Raw genomic sequence first — 24,978 nt, 5'->3', positions numbered from 1 at the left:
TAAGATCCTGTCTGCAGCCACCACTGGGGGGAGCTCCCTGTATACAGAGATACATGATAAGATCCTGTCTGCAGTCACCACTAGGGGGAGCTCCCGGTATATAGATACATAAGATCCTGTCTGCAGCCACCACTGGGGGGAGCTCCCTGTATACAGAGATACATGATAAGATCCTGTCTGCAGCCACCACTAGGGGGAGCTCCCTGTATACAGAGATACATGATAAGATCCTGTCTGCAGCCACCACTAGGGGGAGCTCCCTGTATACAGAGATACATGATAAGATCCTGTCTGCAGCCACCACTAGGGGGAGCTCCCTGTATACAGAGATACATGATAAGATCCTGTCTGCAGCCACCACTAGGGGGAGCTCCCTGTATACAGAGATACATGATAAGATCCTGTCTGCAGCCACCACTAGAGGGAGCTCCCTGTATACAGAGATACATGATAAGATCCTGTCTGCAGCCACCACTAGGAGGAGCTCCCTGTATACAGAGATACATGATAAGATCCTGTCTGCAGCCACCACTAGGGGGAGCTCCCTGTATACAGAGATACATGATAAGATCCTGCCTGCAGCCACCACTAGGGGGAGCTCCCTGTATACAGAGATACATGATAAGATCCTGCCTGCAGCCACCACTAGGGGGAGCTCCCTGTATACAGAGATACATGATAAGATCCTGTCTGCAGTCACCACTAGGGGGAGCTCCCTGTATACAGATACATAAGATCCTGTCTGCAGCCACCACTAGGGGGAGCTCCCTGTATACAGATACATAAGATCCTGTCTGCAGTCACCACTACGGTGGAATGCAATGCAGTCTTTTGGGGGAATGTGAACCCCGATGCTAAGTGCAGGCCTCATATTTTATGTTACATAGCACAGTAGTGTTGCCGCTTTTTGGAGGTGAGATCACTGCACAGCAAACCAGTCAAACCCTTGCCGTTACCCTCTCTGGGCTGGGGCACCTCTCGCCACGGACACTTGACGGCACCGGGCGGCTCTGTGAACGGAGAGAAGAAAACACACAAAAATCCGTATATAAAAAGAACTAGAAGGAACAGGCAGCGCGGGCGGCCGGCAGCCACGTGGCAGGGGTGGGCCAACCACCAGAATGCGGGAAGCCGAGTGCACGGTGCCCAGTGATTAGGAGACGGCCGCCATATTGGCGTGGCTTGTGGTGAATGAGTAACACACCAAGCAAGTGTGAAGCAGCGGGCGGTCAGCAGGGCACGGCGCACCAAGAGTTAAACCAGGTCCGTCACAGCGTCAGAAGACAAGACGCCCCCTCCCCAAACTAAGATGCAGACCCCACGTAGCACACAGGGGTCATGGCTGGTGGGAGGCCGCAGGACTCGTTGCCCCATCACCCCAGAGCATGTGGCGGGCAGAAGCAGTGAAGCCCCCAGAGGGGTCGGGCAGAGTCACCTGCAGGGAGGAGCGGGGCCACGACCCCGTGCTGTGCAGCCCGATCACCTTTTTAGGGCAGGTCCGGGGAAGGTCGCTAGTCCTGGGCTTTATGGAGCCAGAGAGGGGAGAAAAGTACGAGAGTGTGACAGACGGCGGCGGCCATGGGAAGAGGCTCTTCTTAAAGGGGCCCTACCACTTACATTTTAGAGCCCTTTAAACTGCAAAAATCCCATAAATTAAATTACTAGATTAGATACCCCAATCTGGCCCACAGGTGTCTCATAGCCCCCCACCACCTCATATGCTCGGCACCTGTGATGAAACTACAAGTCCCAGCACACCCTCCCAGCCAACGTACTTGGACATTAAAGTTTGAGGACACTTTGTCTAGGAGCAAATAAAGCCCTCCGGTCAGTCTCCGGACCCCCGTTACCTGTTTCCATTGAGGCTCAGTCTGCCGGAGGGCAGCCTGCTCTAGTAAACGCTGCTGATAGGGTAGGAGGGGTTTCTGTGGGGGGGTGTCCCGGAGGGAGATGAGAAGAAGGTGACAAGAGGATGAGACAACATAAAAAAGGGGGGAGAAAAGAAAGAATGTGAGCAGAAGAAAAAAATAAAAAGAAGAGTAGTAGCACAATATGGCCACATGGTGGCAGCACCTGCAGAGGCCGGAGGGAGACTTCATCAATGACTGAGATCCAGCAATGAAAACACTTAAAGGGCCGGCGCCACAATATGACACTTTGTCTTGCTTTTGCACCCTTTGAGGCAGTCACCGACGGATATATATATATATATATATCTATATCTAGACTGCACTGATACATTGTAACGCCTGGCTATGCATCTCTAGTCTTGCATGGATGACTCCACGGCAGGGGACCCTACCTGTTTCCTCAGTCCGGTGTTAGGCGCAGGCGCGTTCTCCTCGAATTTGGCCAGGAGCTGAGTCGCCATGGATTTCACCTTGTTCTGATTCCCAGCAGTCGCTTCCATCCGCCTGTCGGTCAGGGCACCGACTAACAAGGGTCTCTCATCCCGGATGGGTCGGGAGCCGTCCTCCTGCAGGTGACACCAATAGCACTGATACAACAGGGCAGAAGCTTAGAAAAAAAAAAAAAAAAAAAAAAAACATCCTGCCGTTTGGAGTATACAGCTCCGCTGCTGACTGATTCTGCAGTCCTGCCTTTCCAGCATGTAGTGACACTCACGTCTTCTGATTGGCTAGTTTTCCGCCTCTTGCCCGAGCTGTCCACCTCTTTTTCTTTCTTGTCCTTTATGAAAAAAAGACAAAAAAATAAAAATAACAAAAATAAATGTAAAAGAGCCCTGAGCTTCCTCTGATTAAACGTGTCAATGAGCAAAGGATTTTAAGACGAACTTCCCCTTTAACAAAGGCTTTCCCATCTTTTAGTGCCCGGCGCCATGACATTGGGAGGTGACCGACGCCCGGCCGGGTGGTCCCTACCTTGGGGGTGCGTTTCCGGGAGATTGTCTGTCCCAGTTTGCTCAGGAAGGAGATGGGCGACTTCGTGCTGGCCAGGAGGGCGGCTTTCTCATCCAGATTCTGATCTGCGTCTTCTGGAAAAGCCGAAGAGAAAAGAATGTGAAGAGTTCAAACAGCAGGAGCATGGTTTCCCTCCCTGGAGGAGGGGCCATGTCTAGTGCAGGGGCGGAGTCTGACCGGGAGAAACGCCCACGAGGAGCTCGGGATCAGGCCACAATGTCAGACTCCCCAATGACCAGTCCGCGGCCCCTCGTACCAGCGTTGGTGGTCTCCTTGAACATCTCGTAGAACTGGCTGAGGTACACCACCATGGATAACTTGTCTGGCTCCCCGACGGACGCCATTTCTTTCCCGGTCATGATGGGGGAGATGCCCAGCTCACGCTCAGCGATGTCGAACGCCAACTGATTGTTCTTCTCTACGTTCCTCTCGTCCAGGGAGCCAAAGTCACTGTGGAAAGAGGAAGGAGGCGCCGGTAACGTCACATGATGGACGAGCCTCACACAACACCCACCCCACAGCTGCGGTGTCGTCGCTATGTATCAGCACGGTCAGGACGTTCTAGGATTGCCTGCCGTGAACGTTTGTCACAGTGTAAGTCAGGAGTGTGCGGCCGGTAGTTGTGTCCTCCGGGAGGAGGCTCGGATAACAGGAGCCCGATTCAGGTGACGAGTCAGGAAGGCGGGTGACCGACTCCACGCGCACACGGACTAGAGGGCGCGACTTACAGCACATAAGCCCCTCCCAGCTGGGAGCTCACAGCCAATCAGCGGAGCTCCTGCTCTGGCTTCTGAAGTGATTGGCTTTTACAGAGTCATGGAGGTGGAGCTTATTCACGACTTTCCAAAGACTTAATTGTGGCCCCTGAAGCACCTGGTCCCTTACATGAGCTCGGGGCGGTACCGGTGGATAATGGCACAGAGGGCAAGGCCGCTTTTCCAAGACATGGTGAGGTCGGTAACGCTGACTCCGGCGTAGCCGTCCGTCTGCTTCTGACACCAGCTCAGCAGCTTACCGGTGCGCGCCACCGACTCTGCGCAATGGGGAGAAGAAGGTTATTTAGAGGCGGAGAAAACCAAAACTGGGTGGCCGAAGACGCCGTTACTCACCATTTCTGCCCAGTTTGGGCGTCCTCTGGGCATTTACCAGATTTGCAATCTCCAGATTGACGTCCTTCATTTCTCCAGTATAGTACAAGTGCCGAACCTGAGGAGAACACACAGTGACCGGGAAAGGCCGAAAATTCTCCACCAGAAGGAGCAGAGCGGGGGCCCGTCACATATAATGGCCCCATGGGACGAACACAGCCAGGGGAGAGGCACGGAGGAGGAGCAGCCAAGGGAGAGGCACGGAGGAGGAGGAGACAGGGGAGAGGAACGGAGGAGGAGCAGCCAGGGGGAGAGGCACGGAGGAGGAGCAGCCAGGGGGAGAGGCACGGAGGAGGAGCAGCCAGGGGAGAGGCACGGAGGAGGAGCAGCCAGGGGAGAGGCACGGAGGAGGAGCAGCCAGGGGAGAGGCACGGAGGAGGAGCAGCCAGGGGAGAGGCACGGAGGAGGAGCAGCCAGGGGAGAGGCACGGAGGAGGAGCAGCCAGGGGAGAGGCACGGAGGAGGAGCAGCCAGGGGAGAGGCACGGAGGAGGAGCAGCCGGGGGAGAGGCACGGAGGAGGAGCAGCCGGGGGAGAGGCACGGAGGAGGAGCAGCCGGGGGAGAGGCACGGAGGAGGAGCAGCCGGGGGAGAGGCACGGAGGAGGAGCAGCCGGGGGAGAGGCACGGAGGAGGAGCAGCCGGGGGAGAGGCACGGAGGAGGAGCAGCCAGGGGAGAGGCACGGAGGAGGAGCAGCCAGGGGAGAGGCACGGAGGAGGAGCAGCCAGGGGAGAGGCACGGAGGAGGAGCAGCCGGGGGAGAGGCACGGAGGAGGAGCAGCCGGGGGAGAGGCACGGAGGAGGAGCAGCCGGGGGAGAGGCACGGAGGAGGAGCAGCCGGGGGAGAGGCACGGAGGAGGAGCAGCCAGGGGAGAGGCACGGAGGAGGAGCAGCCAGGGGAGAGGCACGGAGGAGGAGCAGCCAGGGGAGAGGCACGGAGGAGGAGCAGCCAGGGGAGAGGCACGGAGGAGGAGCAGCCAGGGGAGAGGCACGGAGGAGGAGCAGCCAGGGGAGAGGCACGGAGGAGGAGCAGCCAGGGGAGAGGCACGGAGGAGGAGCAGCCAGGGGAGAGGCACGGAGGAGGAGCAGCCAGGGGAGAGGCACGGAGGAGGAGCAGCCGGGGGAGAGGCACGGAGGAGGAGCAGCCAGGGGAGAGGCACGGAGGAGGAGCAGCCAGGGGAGAGGCACGGAGGAGGAGCAGCCAGGGGAGAGGCACGGAGGAGGAGCAGCCAGGGGAGAGGCACGGAGGAGGAGCAGCCGGGGGAGAGGCACGGAGGAGGAGCAGCCGGGGGAGAGGCACGGAGGAGGAGCAGCCGGGGGAGAGGCACGGAGGAGGAGCAGCCGGGGGAGAGGCACGGAGGAGCAGCCAGGGGAGAGGCACAGAGGAGCAGCCAGGGGAGAGGCACGGAGGAGGAGGAGCCAGGGGAGACGCACGGAGGAGGCGCGAGGGGCTCACCTGGCTCGGCCGCAGGAATTGAAGGTTCACGTTGGGGTAACGAGTGGTGGGGTCCAGACTATACTGACTGAAGTTCTTGCTCACATTCTCTGGTGTTGTCTGAGGAAGTAACCGGTAAATGCTCTCCCTGTAGTCAGAAGGAACGGTGATCAGTAATGGTGACGTACAATACAGAGGTTCACCTAGAGGATGGCGAAACATGAGTAATGTGTGCACAGTGACTGCACCAGCAGAATAGTGAGTGCAGCTCTGGAGCATAATACAGGATGTAACTCAGGATCAGTAATGTAATGTATGTACACAGCGACTGCACCAGCAGAATAGTGAGTGCAGCTCTGGAGCATAATACAGGATGTAACTCGGGATCAGTAATGTAATGTATGTACACAGTGACTGCAGCTCTGGAGTATAATACAGGATGTAACTCAGGATCAGTAATGTAATGTATGTACACAGTGACTGCACCAGCAGAATAGTGAGCGCAGCTCTGGAGTATAATACAGGATGTAACTCAGGATTAGTAATGTAATGTATGTACACAGTGACTGCACCAGCAGAATAGTGAGTGCAGCTCTGGAGTATAATACAGGATGTAACTCAGGATCAGTAATGTAATGTATGTACACAGTGACTGCACCAGCAGAATAGTGAGTGCAGCTCTGGGGTATAATACAGGATGTAACTCAGGATCAGTAATGTAATGTATGTACACAGTGACTGCACCAGCAGAATAGTGAGCGCAGCTCTGGAGTATAATACAGGATGTAACTCAGGATCAGTAATGTAATGTATGTACACAGTGACTGCACCAGCAGAATAGTGAGCGCAGCTCTGGAGTATAATACAGGATGTAACTCAGGATTAGTAATGTAATGTATGTACACAGTGACTGCACCAGCAGAATAGTGAGTGCAGCTCTGGGGTATAATACAGGATGTAACTCAGGATCAGTAATGTAATGTATGTATACAGTGAGTGTAGCAGCAGAATAGTGAGTGCAGCTCTGGAGTATAATACAGGATGTAACTCAGGATTAGTAATGTAATGTATGTACACAGTGACTGCACCAGCAGAATAGTGAATGCAGCTCTGGAGTATAATACAGGATGTAACTCAGGATCAGTAATGTAATGTATGTACACAGTGACTGCACCAGCAGAATAGTGAGTGCAGCTCTGGAGTATAATACAGGGTGTAACTCAGGATCAGTAATGTAATGTATGTACACAGTGATCGCACCAGCAGAATAGTGAGTGCAGCTCTGGGGTATAATACAGGATGTAACTCAGGATCAGTAATGTAATGTATGTACACAGTGACTGCACCAGCAGAATAGTGAGTGCAGCTCTGGGGTATAATACAGGATGTAACTCAGGATCAGTAATGTAATGTATGTATACAGTGAGTGTAGCAGCAGAATAGTGAGTGCAGCTCTGGAGTATAATGCAGGATGTAGCTCAGGGTCAGTAATTTGTGTGATGGTGATCAGAGGTGATTATTGGCCATTACCTCTCAGCCAGGACTTCTGGAGGACTCGCTCCATATGCCCAGCTGCGTACCATCCAAGCAGAGTCCATAGCGGCCAGGAAGCCTCGTGCTATGCCGGTCCCCATAGGCCAGAAGGGCTGTAGGATCAATGATATACTTATACATTAGTGGATATAAACACATTTGACGCCATCTATATAATCAGCTTCATCACACTGACCTCCAGGAGACTGTCGCCGACTAGCGCTACAAGCAGCCGGTGTCCATGTCTCTCGCGCACCAGGCCGGCGTTCTCGGAGGCGTACATGCAGGTAAAGTCAAACATGGCCACGTCCGGCTGCCCATAGTGATTGATGGCAAAATCCAATGTGGGCAGCTGCTGATGGGTGGAGAAGCGCGCGGCCTCGGTGGCGTAGTTCTGCAGCGCCTCCTGATCCACGTTGGCACGTGACAACAACATCTCGGTGTCGGCATAATCCTGAAAACGATAAATAAAAATATATGAGTATCAACCAGAGAAACCAGGAGGACGTGTGTGTGTGTGTGGACAGTGATGTGCACGGTGATCTGACCCAAGGTCTTGGCGACACGGACCTGTAAGATGACCCCTTTCTCCAGCAGACTCTGCTTCTTGGCCGTCATGACAAAGTAGTGGGTGTCATCCTTGTAGTAGACGATGTTCTCCAGATCGATGCCTGTGAGGGCAGGATGCAGGGACTATCAGACCGATCCTGGTGACTGCAGACGAGGGTCCCCCGTCACCCCATATCCCAGACCAGAAGCCCTCGGACACTTACCCGTCGCCTCTCGCAGCTCCTGGAAAAACTTCTGATTGAAGATAAAGGCGACGCCGCTGATCTCCTCCACCTTGGCCTCCGCCGTCGTGTTCCGGTTGATAAAATTGGCGGTGATAGCGATGGCGAGTTTGCCACGAAATTCTTTCCTTCGAAAACCTGACGAAGCTCATTATGAATACAGCGTTTATGCTGGTGGTGCGCCAAATATTTCCTGCCGGACCCTAAACCTCAGGGACACTCACCGGCCAATGTGTTCCTCCGGCCGTCCGCGCCGATAATGACATCGAAGTCATATTCCGATATGGGGTGACCCTTGGGGTGCACTTTTGCTCTCCAGCCGATGCCTGAAAGACAAGGGATTGGTGACACCAGCGTACAATACAACACGGCACATAAGGCTGAGTAACAGGACCGCACCTCGCTATATTGATCCCAAGTCTCAGCTTGTGCTCTAGTCACATCCAGAGCTGCACTGACAATGCAGCCAACAGCTCCAAATACATGACTACTGCAGAAAAGTCACCTACGACATGCCACCCAACCACGTAGCCACCCATCCACAGCATGCCACCCTCAACGTGGCCTTATTGATCCCCACCCATCTGCAACACAGCCCCCGGTAACTCACGCTCATTTTCTTGCTCTTCCGGGGGCTCGATCAGTCCCTGGAACTCGACGTTGACGTGGATCTCGATCCCAAGGATGAGGGAGACCTTCAGAAGGATGAGCTGGAGCTGACGAATACCTGGCGGGAGGGAAAAGGATCAGGCTTTACAGGAGCTCACAATCTAATTTCCTCATACACCTGGGAACCAATGTGGCCGGGTCCGAGACCCCCAGGTTCTTACTGTGCTAGGTCCTTGCCAGCATTAGTAAGTGACCCGAGTCTTCTCTGGGGTCTTTAGGGTGCACGCTCCCTATTAGTCGCATGCTCTGGGGGTCTCCTTTACTGCCTGCGGCTCGTCCATTATAAACCAGAATAAGTGTGTTTGGACTGGCCGAGATTCCTGAGCGCCTGGCATCGGCCCATGAATACCCGCCAGGGAATGTGTGCAGCCGACACCACGGGCAGCCATTAACCCCCACAGGAATGTAAAGCTATGAAATGTATACAGTGGGGGATCACGAGGCTGTGACGTCTCCGGCAGGGACCCCCAGGTCAGTACAGGAAGGGATGGGCTACATATGCCTATATAATGAGGTTAGTCACTGTAATATTCGGGAAAGCCGGCATCCACAGAGGACCAGGATAGCGTATATGGCTAGCTACATACTGATATTACCAGTACGGACACACTGCTATAAGAACTGACCAGTCAGGAGTCTGGGAAAGCGGAGTGACAAGGAGAGAATATCACTAGGAAACGGCCCAGAGTGATAATATAACATATGCGCATTAGGTCAGACAGGAGCCGGCGGAAGCAAGAAGTCACCGCAGCAGGTTACAACAGCCGCCCACATGTCTGAAATAGGGACAAGTGTGATGCAGGAAACGGCCACTAGATGGCAGCACTGGGGGGGGTGGGTACTCACTGATGTGATCAATGGCTCCAGCACAGAACTTCCCATAGAATTTCTTGGCGCCGAGTCCTCGCAAGTCGTGGATGGTGAACGGCCACAAGTGCAGGACGTTGTTCCTGGAGAAGGCGTCCCTCTTCTCCACCACCACCACCTTGGCCCCGAGGAAGCCGAGCTCTATGGCAGTGCGCAGCCCGCAGGGGCCCGCGCCGATTATCAGACACTGTGAAGAGGGAACAATGTGAAGACATGAGGAAAGATAAGAACATGTGGACAATGTGCCGGACCCCACGGCGGCGGCCCACCTTGGTGTTGCTGCAGGCCTTGCCCTTCTTGTAGTCCTTGTGGCCGCTCCTCTTGTCCAGTTTCGACCACAGGGCTTTGGCTTTCCAGTAGTTGAGTTTGGACTTGAGTTTGTGGTAGAAGGAGCGGTAGTCGCGCGGCTTCAGCTCCAGGTAGTCGCATAGTTCCTGGAAGCTTTTCACCGTCCCTTTGCAGGTCGTGGCCTGGACGAAGCGGTCAAACAGGACGTGGGCCTGATTAGCCTTATCATTGCGGCCGTCCTCCATCGTGTCTCCTTCCTCGAAGCTTCCTTAAAGGCCCGCCATCTTTAACCTGGAACGTGGAGGGGGCAGAGAGTTAGGTGATCAGAGGTCAGGACACAATCATTAATAGAGCGGCGATCGTCGCGCCAGTAACGGCTGATAACAGAGAGTAATAGATTGTGGACTGGCACCACTGGTTCCCTCGGGACGCACTGCAGCACCACAAGGGGTTAAACCGCAGCCATTGTGTAAATGCCAGTCATGTGTGTCCCATCAGTTACCGCGGTGCGATAAACCTCCGACCCCGCGCCAGGACGAGGAGAACGGTGACTTTGGCGCAAAAATCAGACGTCCTGGGAAACACCGCGGCCAATGTAAACAGGCGGCGGTGAGCGTTATGAACGGCGTACGTCCCACCGCCACTAATGTAAGACCTGACTGCTTGCCAAGGCCAACCGCATAAATATGGACCCCAGAATAAACAGGAATTTTTACTAGAACCCCCCCACCCAAAAAAAACCCCTAGATTATGTGTCATGTCCAAGAAAGTCACCTCCGTTCTGTGGCAAGAGGAAGAGATGTCACATTCCAGCGGTAACCGTGGCAACAGAGAAAAACCATGACCATCACATCCGGATCACGGCCATACCTGGAAATCAGAGCCCTGACCCCGCAGGAAGGGACGCGACACCTTAAATGTGACCCCCGAGAACGGATGCAGGAAGCACCGGGGTTTGCCAGCCATAAAACCTGCTGTTATCTGGACAGTGAGCTATTGTTCCCTGTTGTCAGCCACTGCATGCTCTGGCCATACACAACATTGGTGTTTGGTGATGATTTATGTGTGATGTCAGCAAGCACAGACCTTGTGGTTCCACTATAAACACCCGCCCCCCCCCCAGGACTCCGGAGCAGCGCCCACCAGGAAGAGCCTTTTTCCCCCCTTGTTGCTGCTTGGGAAGAAATGACCTTCCTCGCTCCCCTTTGGGACAATCATAGTCAAAATGAGTCTTCGAAAAAAAAAAAAGAAAGAAAAGCGGCACAGCACATGAATAGAATTTCAGAACTTCAGTAAAGACCGGCACAGAACACACGGAAATCTCAGCGGCGTCATCCAGCATCTGCTACACACGGAGGCGATTAAAAACAAACAAAAAAAAAAAAAACAACCCGATACGAGAGGATGATCCAGCGAGCGAGACCGACCGCAGATGGAGCAGGGATTACATCTGTGTCATGGAGAACAGGTGTCTGGCAGCGCCCACGCCAGCCCGTATCGCCCCGCGCCAGCCCATATCGCTGCCAAAGCTGGAGATTTGCAGTTCATGAGCCGGTGATGACCCAGGGCGAAAGCAACAAGTGGTTAACAGCGTATGTAACACCGGCGACCATGTACATCCCTATATAAAAAAGATTAAAGTGAAAATTATCCGCGGTTCTGCAGTCAGGAAATTGTGCCATCATTTTACATCAGCTAAGTGGAAACAGTCAGCAAGCTTGCGAGAAACGAAATCTGTCCCAAATCATGCAGCTTCACTAATAAAATTAACAGCTTCACTCTGCTTTTTTTGGAGTGCCAAATTTACATCTGAGTACCCCCCCCCCCCAAAAAAAAAAACAATAAAATAAAAAAAAAAAAAACAACAACAACAACAAAAAAACCAGTAAGCTTTTAATCCCCTAAGTACTGGACCATCCCAGAAAGCAGCTGCCAAGAGACTAAAAGCTGTATGATCCACAAACTCGGGCGCAGGCCACATGCTGCGGAGTACAAACTGCAGCACGCGGGCCACAAACTGATGTACAAACTGGGGAGAGAGCGGGCCGTAAACTGCGGCGCACAAACTGATATAGAACCTGCGGCACACGGGCAACATACTGCGACGTACAAACTGTGGCGTATAAACTGTAGCGCACAAACCAGGTAAATATGAGAGAAAATGTTGTTCCTGGGAAACCGCGCGTTTGGTGGGGATTCAGGGAAGACAGATGGAGGAAAGAATTTATAAAAAAAAACACAAACAAAAAACACTATAAAAAAAAAAATAATGGTGGATGGCTCCCAACTTTCCTGAAATACTCTGTGCTGCTTATCAGTCTCTCCTCTGTTCGTAGAAGACGACGTGACATTACAAAGTGGAACGTCGCTGATTGAATAAATGATGCAAATAAAAAAAATAAATAAATAATAATAATAATTTTGTTTCGTGGCCTCAGACAAAATGGTGGTTTAAGTGATTCAATGAAAAGTACAGAGCCAATATGGCCGACAAGTGCGAAATAAACACCTGAAATCCAATGTGAGGCGCCGACCTGATCTAACCTCTCATGTCCCGACCACAAAACCTGAAATGTGTTGGAGTTTAGCCGGCGGTCGGCCCCAAACCCTGCGCTGTCACCGCACTCACATCACAGCTGCTCATCTCTCGTCCTGGCAGTGGCCCTCGCTGCCGGCGCATAACTAATATCCTAAAATGGAGCTGGACACCCAGGAGATGAAGAGGGCGTCCATCCGCACGCCCCAAGTGTGAGGTGATCCTATAAATGTCCTGACTCACGTCTCTCACATCAGGCGGCCATTATAAGAACGCGATTATAGGGGGGGGAGAGGTGTAATGAGGGGACGTGTTACTATTTTAGGTCACACTTCTGACATTATTCACGCTATGAACCAGATAAATGGTAAAATGCGGCCATCGGGCCTTGTGTGCAGCAACCTAGCGACCCTCGGCCGCTGGGGAGCTTTCCATAGCAACCAATCAAGAGACAGCTATCATTTTCAAACCTGCTGTTTAACGATGAAAGATGAAAGCTGAATGGTTGCTATGGGTAACACCACCTTGGTCTGAGGCCTAGTAAAAAACTGGCAGCCATTTTGAATCCAATTATGCAAAATTATAGATTGTGAATCCAGTCAAGTGCTTCTGGCTCAAAATCACAATAACCTACGTCCTCCTCTGCGCCCCACATACGCACGAACCCAACATATGCCAACCCGCCACATATCAATCGGATAAATAGTCGTCAGTGACGCTCTGTATCTGACCGCTCGGCGGCAAAAGTCTAAACAAACGTGACTTTATTGCTCTCAAATTGTATTCTGTCAGGGCCGGTGCGGAGGATTTTATCAGCATTTTACATGAAAGCCGTTTTTCTTTCCATCTCCTCCTCCTGTGACAGATGCGGCCATTTTCCATAACTCAGCATTACAAACAATCCGATCATTTATCCGGATGTTACTAACTCAGTACATATGACCCGATGGGCAGGACAGCGCGCCATTCACACCCTGCACCGTGCGACCACACAAAGACGCATTATTCAGCCACGATGAGGCCGGAGGCCAGCACAATCCTCCTACTGAGCAAGCATGGCTGCCGAGTATCATATCTGACAGAACAGTAATGAGAGGCGCAATAAAATCCCTTCATTACCATAATATAAACTGTAATGGAGATCGACAATCATCGGCCGCCGGCGTAGTAATGTCAGAGAGCGCCATCTAAATGTAAATGGTCACAGACCGTCACCTCGCCGGAGGAATGAAAATCAACACTAAGAGGAAGGAGCAGACGAGGAAGAAAAAAAAACCTGCCACATCTGTTCTGTCATCTCATCCCAAATCAATATCGCGGCACAGAGAAAACGATACGAGAGATCAAAATACAACGACAAGATGGAAAAAGTGACAGCGTCTCCATTAACACCGCACTGTGTGCAACAGATAAATAGACCAATGTACTACCAGACCAAAAAAAAATACAAAAATATAACTACTATAGTACTGCTCTCCCTATGTATAAGAATATAACTACTATAATACTGCTCCTATGTACAAGAATATAACTACTATAATACTGCCCCTATGTACAATATAACTACTATAATACTGCTCCTATGTACAAGAATATAACTACTATAATACTGCTCCTATGTACAAGTATATAACTACTATAATACTGCCCCTATGTACAAGAATAACTACTATAATACTGCTCCCTATGTACAAGAATATAACTACTATAATACTGCCCCCTATGTACAAGAATATAACTACTATAATACTGCTCCCTATGTACAAGAATAACTACTATAATACTGCTCCCTATGTACAAGAATATTACTATAATACTGCCCCTATGTACAAGAATATAACTACTATAATACTGCCCCTATGTACAAGAATATAACTACTATAATACTGCCCCTATGTACAAGAATATAACTACTATAATACTGCTCCCTATGTACAAGAATATAACAACTATAATACTGCCCCGTGTACAAGAATATAACTACTATAATACTGCCCCTATGTACAAGAATATAACTACTATAATACTGCTCCCTATGTACAAGAATAAAACTACTATAATACTGCTCCTATGTACAAGAATATAACTACTATAATACTGCTCCTATGTACAAGAATATAACTACTATAATACTGCCCCTATGTACAAGAATATAACTACTATAATACTGCTCCTATGTACTAGAATATAAGTACTATAATACTGCTCCTATGTACAAGAATATAACTACTATAATACTGCTCCTATGTACAAGATATGTTGTGTAAGCTCTGAGCAGACTATGATGCATATTATTCAGAGTTGATAGCAGCATTATAAGGCTGTGTGCACACGTTGCAGATTTTGTATTTTTTGCTATAAAATGCGAAAAAACGCATACATTATGCATCTCATCATTTAGAATGCATTCCGCAATTTTTGTGCACATGATGCGTTTTTCTCCGTGAAAAAAAAACGCATCACGGTAAAAAAAATGCAGCATGTTCATTAATTTTGCAGATTTTTTGCGGTTTTCCCACTATATTATTGCATTGGGAACCTCCAGAAAAATCCGCAAAAAAAAAAAAAAAAACCGCACCAAAAACGCGGTAAAAACACATACGGTTTTCTTACAGAAAATGTCCGGTTTTGCACAGGAAATTTCTGCAAGACATCGTGAACGTGTGCACATAGCCTAAATCTAAGATTCTGTATTATTGCAGGGTGCAGAGTCTGTGGCAGCAGAAGATAAAATGCCTCGTGCGGGACAAATCCAGAGTAACATCTTGTACACGTGTCAGCTGGCATAGGTCTGTGAGATGAGCTGGGCCCCCGGGCAGCTTCCCATGTTCTCCATCCTCTGTGCCCTGTGGCAGGGTTTATTATAAGGCGATGCGGTAATGCAGACGGGTGGGGGGGCGCCATTCCTGTGTTTGTACACAGTTGCAGCATTGTGTTTCCTCGCACACCTCCTCTTGACCCACTGAGGCTCATTGAAGGCTTTGACGGCCTCCAGCTTATCTCCACTGGGTACGGGCCTGGCCGACATGTACGTACAATGTGGAGAAGTGTCCTGTCCATAAACCCCGAGAAAAGACGAGGAGCTGCTTTGAGCTTCAAAGCAAATGACTTTGTATCGTATCATGTCAACGACTAGGAATGACCGCCGGTCAAATATATTACTGTGCACAGGACACAGGGTTATTGCAGTTATATTCTTCTACATAGGGGCAATGTTATATTAGATATATTCTTGCACATAGGGGCAGTATTATAGTAGTTATATTCTGTACATAGGGGCAGTATTATAGTAGTTATATTCTTGTACATAGGGGCAGTATTATAGTAGTTATATTCTTGTACAGTTGTGGCCAAAAGTATTGACACCCCTGCAATTCTGTCAGATAATACTCAGTTTCTTCCTGAAAATGATTGCAAGCACAAATTCTTTGGTATTATTATTGTCTTCATTTAATTTGTCTTAAATTAAAAAAACACAAAAAGAATTGTCCTAAAGCCAAATTGGATATAATTCCACACCAAACATAAAAAAGGGGGTGGACAAAAGTATTGGCACTGTTCGAAAAATCATGTGATGCTTCTGTAATTAGTGTAATTAACAGCACCTGTAACTTACCTGTGGCACCTATCAGGTGTTGGCAATAACTAAATCACACTTGCAGCCAGTTGACATGGATTAAAGTTGACTCAACCTCTGTCCTGTGTCCTTGTGTGACCACATTGAGCATGGAGAAAAGAAAGAAGACCAAAGAACTGTCTGAGGACTTGAGAAACCAAATTGTGAGGAAGCATGAGCAATCTCAAGGCTACAAGTCCATCTCCAAAGACCTGAATGTTCCTGTGTCTACCGTGCGCAGTGTCATCAAGAAGTGTAAAGCCCATGGCACTGTGGCTAACCTCCCCAGATGTGGACGGAAAAGAAAAATTGACAAGAGATTTCAACGCAAGATTGTGCGGATGTTGGATAAAGAACCTTGACTAACATCCAAACAAGTTCAAGCTGCCCTGCAGTCCGAGGGTACAACAGTGTCAACCCGTACTATCCGTCGGCGTCTGAATGAAAAGTGACTGTATGGTAGGAGACCCAGGAAGACCCCACTTCTTACCCCGAGACATAAAAAAGCCAGGCTGGAGTTTGCCAAAACTTACCTGAAAAAGCCTAAAATGTTTTGGAAGAATGTTCTCTGGTCGGATGAGACAAAAGTAGAGCTTTTTGGGCAAAGGCATCAACAAAGTTTACAGGAGAAAAAAAAAAAAAAAAAAAAAGGCAAAGAAAAGAACACGGTCCCTACAGTCAAACATGGCGGAGGTTCCCTGATGTTTTGGGGTTGCTTTGCTGCCTCTGGCACTGGACTGCTTGACCGTGTGCATGGCATTATGAAGTCTGAAGGCTACCAACAAATTTTACAGCATAATGTAGGGCCCAGTGTGAGAAAGCTGGGTCTCCCTCAGAGGTCATGGGTCTTCCAGCAGGACAATGACCCAAAACACACTTCAAAAAGCACTAGAAAATGGCTTGAGAGAAAGCACTGGAGACTTCTAAGGTGGCAGCAATGAGTCCAGACCTGAATCCCATAGATCACCTGTGGAGAGATCTAAAAATGGCAGTTTGGAGAAGGCGCCTTCAAATATCAGGGACCTGGAGCAGTTTGCCAAAGAAGAATGGTCTAAAATTCCCGCAGAGCATTGTAAGAAACTCATTGATGGTTACCGGAAGCGGTTGGTCGCAGTTATTTTGGCTAAAGGTTGTGCAACCAAGTATTAGGCTGAGGGTGCCAATACTTTTGTCTGGCCCATTTTTGGAGTTTTGTGTGAAATGATCAATGTTTTGCTTTTTGCTTCATTCTCTTTTGTGTTTTTTCATTTAAGACAAATTAAATGAAGATAATAATACCAAAGAATTTGTGATTGCAATAATTTTCAGGAAGAAACTGAGTATTATCTGACAGAATTGCAGGGGTGTCAATACTTTTGGCCACAACTGTACATAGGGGCAGTATTATAGTAGTTATATTCTTGTACATAGGAGCAGTATTATAGTAGTTATATTCTTGTACATAGGGGCAGTATTATAGTAGTTATATTCTTGTACATAGGGGCAGTATTATAGTAGTTATATTCTTGTACATAGGGGCAGTATTATAGTAGTTATATTCTTGTACATAGGGGCAGTATTATAGTAGTTATATTCTTGTACATAGGGGCAGTATTATAGTAGTTATATTCTTGTACATAGGGGCAGTATTATAGTAGTTATATTCTTGTACATAGGGGCAGTATTATAGTAGTTATATTCTTGTACATAGGGGCAGTATTATAGTAGTTATATTCTTGTACATGGGGGCAGTATTATAGTAGTTATATTCTTGTACATGGGGGCAGTATTATATTAGTTATATTCTTGTACATAGGAGCAGTATTATAGTAGTTATATTCTTGTATATAGGAGCAGTATTATAGTAGTTATAGTCTTGTACATAGGGGCAGTATTATAGTAGTTATATTCTTGTATATAGGGCAGTATTATAGTAGTTATATTCTTGTACATAGGGGCAGTATTATAGTAGTTATATTCTTGTACATAGGAGCAGTATTATAGTAGTTATATTCTTGTACATGGGAGCAGTATTATAGTAGTTATATTATTGTACATAGGGGCAGTATTATAGTAGTTATATTCTTGTATATAGGGCAGTATTATAGTAGTTATATTCTTGTACATAGGGGCAGTATTATAGTAGTTATATTCTTGTACATAGGAGCAGTATTATAGTAGTTATATTCTTGTACATAGGGGCAGTATTATAGTAGTTATAGTCTTGTACATAGGGGCAGTATTATAGTAGTTATATTCCCTTTACATCTTGCAGACGTATGATGTCGCCTCCTGGAGGGATCGGTGTCTGATAATTTCCGCTTAGTAATCGCCTCCTGGATTCTGTGTTTTCTTTTGTTCGTCCCGCACTTAAACCTGATTCTTTTCCTGTTTCGGGAGTGGGCAGCAGCCGCCTCTTTGTTGTAGCCGGCAGAACATGGTGTCAGTGGATACGTGTCACAGCGCTGGGATAAGACTTCAAACATTTTCTTCTTACGATGAAAGCCTTAAAATTAACATTTGATGAAATGTCCGGTCATTTCATAAATCAGCGAACAGCATATGGTCCTGACCAAGAGAGGCGAGATCACAGCAAGATCAGCGGCTGAAAAGCCCACCCCCTGGTGATGACATCACTGACTGAGGCCGCCAGCCCCACCCCCTGGTGATGACATCACTGAGGTATCCAGCCCCACCCCCTGGTGATGACATCACTGAGGTATCCAGCCCCACCCCCTGGTGATGACATCACTGAGGTATCCAGCCCCACCCCCTGGTGATGACATCACTGAGGTATCCAGCCCCACCCCCTGGTGATGACATCACTGAGGTATCCAGCCCCACCCCCTGGTGATGACATCACTGAGGTATCCAGCCCCACCCCCTGGTGATGACATCACTGAGGTATCCAGCCCCACCCCCTGGTGATGACATCACTGAGGTATCCAGCCCCACCCCCTGGTGATGACATCACTAAATGATCTCATCAGGTTAACACAACCTGATCAGTGACTATTTTAGACTTCTAGATAACATCCAGATATAACAATACTCAGACCTCGATAAGCCAGCAGGATGGAGTTACGGTTTTACAAGGAGCGATTGCTCAGCTGATGGAAGGTTTATCAGGATTATGGAACCGTCACGCTGCAAAAATTGCCAAGAAGCCCCAAATTCCGATCAGGTGTCGTCTGAAAGAGCACTTGCCATTGATTTACCGCGTGAAAAATCGGCCATTGATGCTCCGCCCCTGGTCACATTCAGAAACGCCCCCAATCGTGAGCGCGATCAGCATATCCTCTTCTCCATCAAGTGTCATTAAAAAATGGCGACTGCTGGAAAGTAAAATCCACCTCAAACTCTCGATAAATGACCCCTGACAACCAATATGGCCGCAGTTAAGGCTCCCTTCAGGTTGTCACGTGAGCTCCACACCCGCCCACGGTATGTCTGCCAGACGGCGGGATAAGTGTGAAATGTGACAGGTACATAACAGCGTGAACATGGAAGAAGCCGAGAGACATTTACGAGTCCTCACTAAAAGCTCCGATCACGCGGTGACATTTACACATCTCGTCAAACCCTTCATCAGCGACGATCATAAGCACGGCAATAAACGAGTCACCATGATGGAGGACTGACAGGCTATACATCCATGGCGAGATACGCGGGTTGTGTCACCCCGACCTCCACACATCCTGTCAGTGTCCGCCATGTTTACCGCCATCTCACCAGACCAGCAGCTGACAAAGTGGCTGCCGCTGCGTTCCTGAGCCCCCACATGTCGGCCACACTCCATGTGCGGCCTAATCGACAGGATGTGGACAGAAAGGACCACAGAGGTGACTGACAAGATGGCGGCAGAGAGGGAGGTAAAAATCCCACATACTGAGGTAATAAATGTGACCGGGATCCGATGTCATGAGGCAGTGGTGCAGACGTCTAGTGACCGGACATTTACGTCATAGATGGCGGCAGATAACTGGCATGACAGGAATATTCACTAGTCCCAGGACAATGGGCGGCCATTATTACCATCCATAGCAGTCACAAAGAGCTTAACTATATCTATAAAGATGTCTGCACAAAGCTGCAGTGCCACATAAAAGGCTTAGGTACACACTAGATATCACAGAGGCTTAGATACACCAGTACACGGTCACATCACTAGGCGTAGATACACAATAGATTGCATCACACACAGACCGTGGGTCTGATCTATCATGGGGCCTTTATAGTCTCGGCCCCTCATTACACATGACAGGCTCGGATACCAGAGAAAAATCAGATGAGAGACTTAGGTACAGTAAAGAGTATCACACATGAAAGGAATTAAACATCACGAGATGATATCACAAAACTTAGATACATCACCTGATCGTATCACAAGTGATAGGATTAATATACAGCAGTTCAGCGGTCAGTATTCCCATGTGGTAGATTAGGTACACCACTCAGTATCACACGTGGTAGATTAAGTACACCGCTCAGTAACCCACGTGGTAGATTAGGTACACCGCTCAGTATCCCACATGGTAGATTAGGTACACCGCACAGTAACCCACATGGTAGATTAGATACACCGCTCAGTAACCCACGTGGTAGATTAGATACACCGCTCAGTAACCCACGTGGTAGATTAGATACACCGCTCAGTATTCCCACATGGTAGATTAGGTACACCACTCAGTAACCCACATGGTAGATTAGGTACACCGCTCAGTATCACACGTGGTAGATTAGGGTACACCGCTCAGTATCACACGTGGTAGATTAGATACACTGCTCAGTATCCCACGTGGTAGATTAGATACACCGCTCAGTAACCCACGTGGTAGATTAGGTACACCGCTCAGTAACCCACATGGTAGATTAGATACACTGCTCAGTATCACACGTGGTAGATTAGATGCACCGCTCAGTAACCCACGTGGTAGATTAGATACACCGCTCAGTATCCCACATGGTAGATTATGTACACCGCTCAGTATCACACGTGGTAGATTAGATACACCGCTCAGTATCCCACATGGTAGATTAGGTACACTGCTCAGTAACCCACGTGGTAGATTAGATACACCGCTCAGTAACCCACATGGTAGATTAGATGCACCGCTCAGCATCACACGTGGTAGATTAGGTACACCGCTCAGTATCACACGTGGTAGATTAGATACACCGGCCTCCACCTCCCGCTTGCCGAGGCCGCATGTTTCTGGTGACAGCAGCACACGTGTCGCTCACATGCCAATTACATCACCGCGGGCCGGGGGGCCACGTCACACTTGGGGTCACGTTTTCCACATTCTTGGTGACGTCTCCGTCCAGCTGTAACACATTGTAAAACCCCAACACCCTTGACAGTCAGAGGGGGCGAGAGCGCAGCGAGACCACGGAGAACATTCCTCCGAGGGGAAGGGAAAATATTCCAGAGAAAACTGCAGGAGAGAAGAAGCGACTGCGAGAAGAGGACGATGAAACCGCGCAGCCGATCACAATACCGCGCCGCCATATCCCAGAGGAGCCAGCCGTGCACCTGACCGGCTCCAGCCTCAGGTATTATACACCAACAGCTGAAGGGGTTAATGCTGAGCTGCGAGGACGCGGACTGCAGAGGAGGGCACCGGACCCCTAAACTCCAACTGATCCCATCACCTGCCCAATGCCAAGTAGTATACACATGCGCCTATTGGAAACCATCAACAAGTTGCTGTTGGTGGATCCAATATTTTTGCGAGTTCCAGATAGTGAATATTCATGTCCTGCTGGTGTAAAAGCAATACCTTAATACGTCCTTATCAGATCAGTGAGAAGCATCTCGCCTGCTTGCTGATGGTTTCCAAGCATTATTGGTTTTCCTTCTACAAGAACAATAAGTAAAAACGAAATGAAAGATGGAGGAGCGGCTGTTATGTAAGAGTACTACAGGGCAAACTCAGGGGAGAGGGGGCGCCTCTTCTCTACTTAACCCATGAAGGGAGCAGCACAGCTGCAGGAACAGATAACATTACTGACATCATCAGGCGGGCGGCTGCAGCTCCGCACATGTGACTCAGCGCCGCCGCAGGAAGAAAGCCACGCAGACCACCCAGGACCGCAGTGCTCCCAGGGAAGAATCCTCACACAGAACATCAGATACTGAGAGACGCGTGTATCCAAGCCCGTCACGTGTGATACTATCTGCTGAGCCAAGTATCTAATCCCAGGATAAGAAGCCTGCCCCCTATAGAATAAAGGGCGCTGCCGGGGTCACCCCCAATATCCAGAACCCCGGCAGATCTCGGCTCGCCTTCTCCCGTCACAACAACCCACTCAGCAAGTCTTAATTACATCCGCTGCATTGTCGAGCCTCATTTAGACTAAGTCTAATATTTCCTAAGCCTGGGTCCTAAGACTGGGTGGGACCCGAGCGCACAGAATTATAATAAAGCAGTCAGTCCCCCTCCAGCACACGACAAGTTCCAACGAGCCGGGGCCATGACAGAAAACACCGTAACTACAACACCTGGACAGGCCGCGACAGCCTCGACCGACGGCAGCTACGGCGCTGAGATATATGACGAGACGGGAGAAGTACGCAGCAGCCGCATGGAGGCAAGAAAGCAGCACCGCTAGTGTCCGTTCTCACCGACCAAGTTACCTCTGCAAGTGACCCCACAGACATTCTCAGCCTACCATGTCGGTTACAGACGCAACACAGAGAATCACAGGAGACTTGACGTCTCAGGGTTTCCCCTAACATAAGATGAGAAGAGTCAGGCTACTTTCACACTAGCGTTGTTTTCAATACGTCACAATGCGTCATTTAGGGGAAAAAACGCATCCTGCAAAGTTGTTTGCAGGATGCGTTTTTGCCCCATAGAGTAACATTACCGACGCATTGCGACGTATTGACACACGTCGCAACCGTCGTGCGACGGTTGCGCCGTGTTTTGGCGGACCCCCGGGAGCAAAAAACGTTAAATGTAAAGTTTTTTTTGCTGCCGATGGACCGCTTTTTCCGACCGCGCATGCGCGGCCGGAACTCCGCCCCCACCACCCCGCACCTCACAATGGGGCAGCGGATGCGCCGGAGAGATGCACCCGTTGTGCAGCGCATCAAACGCTAGCGTCGGAATCTTGGCCCGACGCATTGCGACGGGCCGAATCCGACGCTAGTGTGAAAGTAGCCTTAGTCAGCCTCAGGAGTTGCACATCCAGCCCAGCAAGACAATATGGCTCCCGTCACGGCTCCCTCAAGCTTTGGCAGCCGTATTGTCCATACTGAGAAATAAAGGCCGGAGCAAATTGATTCTTCCAGTCACGGAACATGACGACTATAGTGTGAACAAGATCACACAGCATCAATCTCCCATATTCAGAATCCTCATCCCAATAAAAGTCCAATAATTAAGACAGTCCAATAATCCAGCGCTTCCCAGGCTTCTGGAGGGGTGAAAAATAAGCAGCGATGTAATCTCCGGCTGTCATCACCGCCGCAGCTGAAAGGACGACGCACCGACACCGGAATACCAGCTACCGAGTCCCATAGTCAAGATCTGGGGATTATGGGAGAGAGTGGGATCAGGGCTGGAAGATTAGGATCCTAAGACTCACGGCTTCCACGTCCAGGACACTGGAGGCGAGGACACAGGACTTATCCCCGAGACACTGACCTTTACACCAGATTAAAGGCATAGTCCGTAACCGAATAGGTCAGGAGCTTTCTGTGGATTCCTCTGGTGACTCCTGCAACCAACATTCCGATAAAGGGTAATCGAGCATGTACAATACCCCAGAGCTGCGCTCACTATTCTGCTTGTGCAGTCACTGTGTACATACATTTTCATTACTGATCCTTAGTTACCTCCTGTATTATACCCCAGAGCTGCACTCACTATTCTGCTGGTGCAGTCACTGTGTACATACATTACATTACTGATCCTTAGTTACCTCCTGTATTATACTCCAGAGCTGCACTTGCTATTCTGCTGGTGCAGTCACTGTGTACATACATTACATTACTGATCCTTAGTTACCTCCTGTATTATACCCCAGAGCTGCACTCACTATTCTGCTGGTGCAGTCACTGTGTACATACATTACATTACTGATCCTTAGTTACCTCCTGTATTATACTCCAGAGCTGCACTTGCTATTCTGCTGGTGCAGTCACTGTGTACATACATTACTGATCCTGAGTTACCTCCTGTATTATACCCCAGAGCTGCACTCACTATTCTGCTGGTGCAGTCACTGTGTACATACATTACATCACTGATCCTGAGTTACCTCCTGTATTATACCCCAGAGCTGCACTCGCTATTCTGCTGGTGCAGTCACTGTGTACACACATTACTGATCCTGAGTTACCTCCGGTATTATACCCCAGAGCTGCACTCGCTATTCTGCTGGTGCAGTCACTGTGTACATACATTACTGATCCTGAGTTACCTCCTGTATTATACCCCAGAGCTGCACTCACTATTCTGCTGGTGCAGTCACTGTGTACATACATTACTGATCCTGAGTTACATCCTGTATTATACTCCAGAGCTGCACTCACTATTCTGCTGGTGCAGTCACTGTGTACATACATACATTACTGATCCTGAGTTACATTCTGTATTATACCCCAGAGCTGCACTCACTATTCTGCTGGTGCAGTCACTGTGTACATACATTACATTACTGATCCTGAGTTACATCCTGTATTATACTCCAGAGCTGCACTCACTATTCTGCTGGTGCAGTCACTGTGTACATACATTACATTACTGATCCTGAGTTACATCCTGTATTATACCCCAGAGCTGCACTCACTATTCTGCTGGTGCAGTCACTGTGTACATACATTACATTACTGATCCTGAGTTACATCCTGTATTATACCCCAGAGCTGCACTCACTATTCTGCTGGTGCAGTCACTGTGTACATACATTACTGATACTGAGTTACATCCTGTATTATACCCCAGAGCTGCACTCACTATTCTGCTGGTGCAGTCACTGTGTACATACATTACTGATACTGAGTTACATCCTGTATTATACCCCAGAGCTGCACTCACTATTCTGCTGGTGCAGTCACTGTGTACATACATTACATTACTGATCCTGAGTTACCTCCTGTATTATACCCCAGAGCTGCACTCACTATTCTGCTGGTGCAGTCACTGTGTACATACATTACTGATACTGAGTTACATCCTGTATTATA

The 24,978-nt window shown here is 49.2% G+C and overlaps 1 protein-coding gene across 5 annotated transcripts in view; it reads right to left on the bottom strand.

Annotated features, from left to right (window-relative positions):
* MICAL3 (microtubule associated monooxygenase, calponin and LIM domain containing 3) overlaps positions 1-24,978 on the bottom strand; it is an 84,108-nt gene that overhangs the window by 34,759 nt on the left and 24,371 nt on the right. For 4 of the 5 annotated variants that reach the window (XM_069762906.1, XM_069762903.1, XM_069762904.1 and 1 more), the window contains exons 2-16: positions 9,630-9,939; positions 9,340-9,547; positions 8,435-8,551; positions 8,049-8,150; positions 7,807-7,962; positions 7,604-7,704; positions 7,230-7,487; positions 7,031-7,146; positions 5,522-5,648; positions 4,031-4,127; positions 3,807-3,954; positions 3,178-3,371; positions 2,883-2,995; positions 2,626-2,688; positions 2,303-2,476 (exon numbers count right to left, since the gene is read on the bottom strand). In XM_069762906.1, coding sequence (XP_069619007.1) covers positions 2,303-2,476; positions 2,626-2,688; positions 2,883-2,995; positions 3,178-3,371; positions 3,807-3,954; positions 4,031-4,127; positions 5,522-5,648; positions 7,031-7,146; positions 7,230-7,487; positions 7,604-7,704; positions 7,807-7,962; positions 8,049-8,150; positions 8,435-8,551; positions 9,340-9,547; positions 9,630-9,893 — 2,238 coding nt within the window. In that variant the 5' untranslated portion in view covers positions 9,894-9,939. Of the gene's footprint in view, positions 1-956; positions 1,011-1,435; positions 1,523-1,850; positions 1,926-2,302; positions 2,477-2,625; positions 2,689-2,882; positions 2,996-3,177; positions 3,372-3,806; positions 3,955-4,030; positions 4,128-5,521; positions 5,649-7,030; positions 7,147-7,229; positions 7,488-7,603; positions 7,705-7,806; positions 7,963-8,048; positions 8,151-8,434; positions 8,552-9,339; positions 9,548-9,629; positions 9,940-24,978 lie in introns of all 5 variants that reach the window. The other variant, XM_069762907.1, reaches the window with a different exon arrangement.

Source organism: Ranitomeya imitator, chromosome 4 (genome assembly GCF_032444005.1).
Source record: "Ranitomeya imitator isolate aRanImi1 chromosome 4, aRanImi1.pri, whole genome shotgun sequence".
In the NCBI taxonomy this organism is placed as follows: Eukaryota; Metazoa; Chordata; class Amphibia; order Anura; family Dendrobatidae; genus Ranitomeya; species Ranitomeya imitator.
The sequence above is the reverse complement of the archived record's forward strand: the minus strand, read 5'-3'. Positions and strand labels throughout refer to the sequence as shown.